At 34.9% G+C, this 4,824-nt stretch overlaps 1 protein-coding gene across 1 annotated transcript; it reads left to right on the forward strand.

The window, feature by feature from the left end:
- The first annotated feature begins 1,574 nt into the window (after positions 1-1,574).
- LOC106304064 (transcription factor PRE6) lies at positions 1,575-2,973 on the forward strand. The gene is made up of 2 exons (XM_013740445.1): positions 1,575-1,896; positions 2,523-2,973. The coding sequence occupies exons 1-2, from the start codon at positions 1,768-1,770 to the stop codon at positions 2,676-2,678; spliced, it is 285 nt and encodes a 94-aa protein (XP_013595899.1). The 5' UTR covers positions 1,575-1,767; the 3' UTR covers positions 2,679-2,973.
- The last annotated feature ends 1,851 nt before the right edge of the window (positions 2,974-4,824 follow it).

The raw sequence follows: 4,824 nt of genomic DNA on the forward strand, positions 1-4,824 counted from the left end.
TCTGCATATCAGACTAGCTCCAAAGTATCTCTGTCTATTATGTCTAAGGTGAAATATTTTCAGGTATTTGGATGTTACATCAAAATGTGTACAAAGAACGTAGTTATAAATATCTGTGATCCAAACCCATAGAAATATCCATAAATAAATGTAAGAGTTTGAAATAAGAAAACACAATAGAAAAGGATCAAGAAGTGATTAAAAATTAAAGGGGACAAGGAAGTAATACGTATAACGTGGGAATGCAATGGTGAGGCTGGCTGAGAGAGAAGCAAAGCGGGACAGTTTAGTTTGGCGATAAACACACATTTTACCATTTTCAACCCCACTTGATCCATTTTTGGCCCTATCTTCTTTCTACGTCACTTTCCCTCGTTGTAATTCATTGTATTCTCATTTGTTTATACTACTCGGATATGTAGAACCAAAAATTATGCAGTGAGTTAACTCTACTTGGCCAAATTTTAGAAGCTCTGTAGCACCATGGACTATCTTTGTTTTGCTTTTGAATTTAGATGAAGTGCGGATTAGTCCATTGTCGAACGTTAGACACAAAGAATATATATGGGGTTTTAAGTGATATGATCTCCATCTTGACTGATTTGGTCCTATATGTGGATTAAATCAAAGATGGCTTCAAATTATAAAAACAAATCATAAATAAATAAAAGATCATCTGATTCTAAGTTACTAATACATGTGTAAAACTCAACCACGTGGGGTTTTTATTTGTTTCTCTTAACTTCTTTTATTTCTGTTCCACTTAATTAACCTTCTTTCTATCGAGCTATTCACATGGTGTAGCATCAACTTTAACTTAATAACCATTGCTGGAATTTCAAAGGTACATGATTCCTTTTTCTCAATATTGAAAATATGAGTAACCAATATGCGGATAAGGGTCAATGCACATATTGTATGCAAGTATTTCTTATTTCAGGCTACCAGTCTTATTAAGTGTTAGTGATAAAATACTGTTTACCAAATGTTTTTTTTTTTTTTTTGCTAAGAGCCAAACCAAATGTTTATTTGTAGACTATCTGAATATGTGATTGTGATAAGTTTGTTACTAAGATAGCCCAACTTCCTTTGTCAAATCAAAATGTCAAAAAATGTTTACATTAGGACATCATATATGATGTTTCTGCCGGTGATCCAAATAGCTGTACTACGAGCTATATAGAGGTGTTACAGTAGAACAAAGTCCACGAGCATCATGATGTGTTAACAATCAAGACGTTAGTCTCAGTTAGCAAACCAAAAAAAAAAAACAAAAAAAAAAGACTCTAGTCTCTTGAGAAAGTAAGTTTAGAAAATAGAAGCTTTTACCCCAAATAAACAGTATTTTCTGTACTAAACGAAAATGTAAAAGGGTGTTACAAAAAACGATATGAAAAATAACTGAGAACAAATAATATAATAGATGAAAGATAAGGACACTCTTATTACAGAAACATAACCCACACTATCTCCATGCACTTGTCTTGTCTCTTCTCCATCTTCTTCTTCATCTTATCTCTCTCTCTCTCTCTTCTCTCTCTCTCTCTCTCTCTCTCTCTCTCTCTCTCTCTCTCTTCATAAATTTGCATTATAAAAACACATCCACATTGCTCCTCCCTCTTCAAGACAATCTTCTCTTTCTCCACTCTCATTCTCTTTCTCACTCTGACGCATCAACTACTTATTTTTCCTGCATTGCTTTCTCTCTATCTCTATCTCTCACACACGCATACACACAAAGACATTTAACATATATCAAGAAAGAAGATGTCGAGCAGAAGATCATCATGTTCAAGACAGTCCGGGAGCTCAAGAATCTCTGACGATCAAATTTCCGATCTAGTTACCAAGCTTCAACACCTCATCCCTGAACTCCGCCGCCGCCGTTCTGACAAGGTATATACACTTTTAATATCCATTTTTACAATTATATATCTCTTGCAAATATAAGAAAACCTATGTTCCCTATGACATATAATCAAGTAATTAGCCCATGGACTTAGAAAAGTTCAAATGTAATCAAACCGTGGAGTGTATATAACCAATTAATATGCATGATGTAATCCAACGGCGTCTTGTGTAAAGTACATGTGGCCTACAGTTAACAATCCGTAGATAGAGTAACATTAATTCACAGCTTCGTTTATTCGTATGAATACTATCTCTTTTGTTCCTTGAACGTCTTTTGCATTTAAATTAACAAGTTGGTGGTGTGGGACTCAGTTTGTTCCCTTCCTACTTCCACGTACCTTAACTCCATGTCTCCTCATTAGTCTTCTTTACCTAAATACTCGACATAAAATAGATGAGAAATAGGATTTATTAAATGGTGGCCGTTTATACCGTTCTGAACATTGAAGTGGTAATCATGAGAATTTCGTTCTATTTATTAAATTTTGATGAATTATGAAATTGCTATATAGGATAAAAAAGCAGTCGCACATGTCGTCATGTACTCTTTATGAGAAGCTAGATGATTGTTATATTGCACTCATATTTATAATATAAAAATGAATGGACAGGTGTCAGCATCTAAGGTACTACAAGAGACTTGCAACTACATCAGGAACTTACACAGAGAGGTTGATGATCTCAGTGACCGATTGTCCGAATTTTTGGCTTCCACGGACGACAACAGCGCCGAAGCAGCCATCATTAGGAGCTTGCTTGATTATTAAAATGATCGTTAGTTAATCTGAGAACTACGAATGTTCGTTTTCCATCAGGGAGGTTTATCTTCTTATCATTATGAGTCTTTGTTTCCTTCTACTTCAAATATTATGATATAGCTAGGGTTTCGGGTCATTGTTAGGCCAACTCATATATTATGTATAATATGTGGTTTATGAATTTATGTATGTATGAGTATGTATGCATCTTAATTGTTTGTGAGGGTCCAGACCAGGATGTATAGTAGCCTGTGTATCGTGAGATCCTCTAATATTTATGATTAATGGGATAGTCCGTTTCCTCTTTTTTTCTTACAAATAATCAACTTTATAAACTTTCGTTTTAGATACTTTTATACATGCATGTGTGTATTTGAATTTCCTTGAATAAATATAGTTCTGCCTGGAAGTATGCATATGTATACAATATAAAGACGTGGAGAAGTTGTGATTGAATTTAAATGGACATAAACAGACGAAAATCTTGATGTTATCGAAATCGTATAGTTTAGACTCTATGAATATAAATATTATCTATGGTGTATATTATGGCCTTGCCACTTTATTTAAATCATCTTGCATGTGATCATCAATGTGTGATGAGAAATAATTTTGAAAATTAAAATACCATAAGTTAGATACTATTTTTACAAAAATACACTTAATATATTTTTTTATAACATTTAACTTTAGAATTTAGCAATTATATTTAAGATTTAAGATTTAGAGGGCGAAACTGGACTATAAACCCTTATAAATAATTTTAAAATATTTCTAATTATTTAGTAGAATTAGTTTAGTATTTTTTCATAAATTTATTTATGAAAATAATTATTCTTTAAAAACAAATTTGAAAATTAATATCAAATTTGTGGTAAAATTAGAATTCTTCGCGTGTGATCTTTTTTTTTTTTTGACTGAAAAAAAATTCAGCCCTTTCTAGCGTGATGTATTTAATATATAACTTATTTTAACATGTAAAGACGATTGTTTTAAAATGTATCAAATGAATTTCATATCTCGCGAAAATTCGGAAAGCAGCTTCTCATATGTACATATTTATGTGGTGGTACATATACGAGAAATGAATGGAATGCAAGAAGATTATAAGTATATTTTGATACGTGACTATGTGAGGTCTTTTTCTTTCTATAACACAGCTAGACTTTTTTGTAGACCGTTAAAAAGAGAAGCCTTTGCCTACCGTAGAGAAAAGGTCATGTCCTTTTTACAAAACGCAAGTATTAAAGGAAAAAGTCTGATGATATCATAAACTACTGAGAATAACATTTTTGTATGTGTATATAGTGATTGCCGACAGAGTTACAAGTTTTGTTCAAGATTAGAACTGAGATTCTATTGAACATTATTAAATATCTCATAGAAATAACCCGGATGAGCTAGATAAATTGGTAACACCTCAGACATTTGTCTGAGAGGTCACGAGTTCGAGTATCGGGCGGGGAGGAGTGTCCAGGGCCGTAATAGGTACATGCAAATGCTGGTTCCGGGCCTAGGGGGATTAAGGCCGAAGGTTGATATCTTGCATATTTACATTGTTTTAACTCTCTATTCTTGCATGTTTTGATCATTTAGATTAGGGATCATGCATTTTAGTCTCCTTTTTGCATTGCATAAGTCTTTATCAGGTCTTGGAGTTTCCATTGGAGTTCTTAGAGGTACTTGGAAGCATTTGGGATAAAAAAAAGGGAGTGGAAAGTGTTGTTTGAGCGAGCAGAGCACCAGAGTGGGTTACGGGAGCGACCTACGACACCCGCTCCAGGTGAAACAAAGACAGCGCGGCCTCTTGCACCGGGGTGAAGCACCCCCTCCGAGCCCCGCCTCTTGTCGACAACTTTCACTATGTGGAGCGACCTGGTGGAGGGACGTCCCATGCCCGCGCGCAGTTTGAAGACGAGAAGCAAGCATATCAGAATGACGTACCACAGCGAGGTGATTAACCCGCTCCAGATGTAGAGCGACCTGAGGGAGCGACGTCACGTGCCCGCGCGCGATTTGGAGAAATGAAGCAAAATACGTGGAGCGACCTAGTGTACATGCGCCGCGTCTTATCTTATGGTCAAAAATTTATGTTTAATTGGGCTTTTCAGGTTGTTTACTGAGCCCATTAGGTTTTAGAAATCATATAAATGCT

The sequence above is a fragment of the Brassica oleracea genome, chromosome C7 (assembly GCF_000695525.1).
Source record: "Brassica oleracea var. oleracea cultivar TO1000 chromosome C7, BOL, whole genome shotgun sequence".
NCBI classification, from domain to species: domain Eukaryota; kingdom Viridiplantae; phylum Streptophyta; class Magnoliopsida; order Brassicales; family Brassicaceae; genus Brassica; species Brassica oleracea.

Coding starts and splice junctions, on each gene's coding strand:
- LOC106304064 (XM_013740445.1), top strand. CDS start 1,768: ATGTCGAGCAGAAGATCATCATGTTCAAGACAGTCCGGGAGCTCAAGA. Junction 1,897..2,522: donor GCCGCCGCCGTTCTGACAAG/GTATATACACTT, acceptor ATGAATGGACAG/GTGTCAGCATCTAAGGTACT.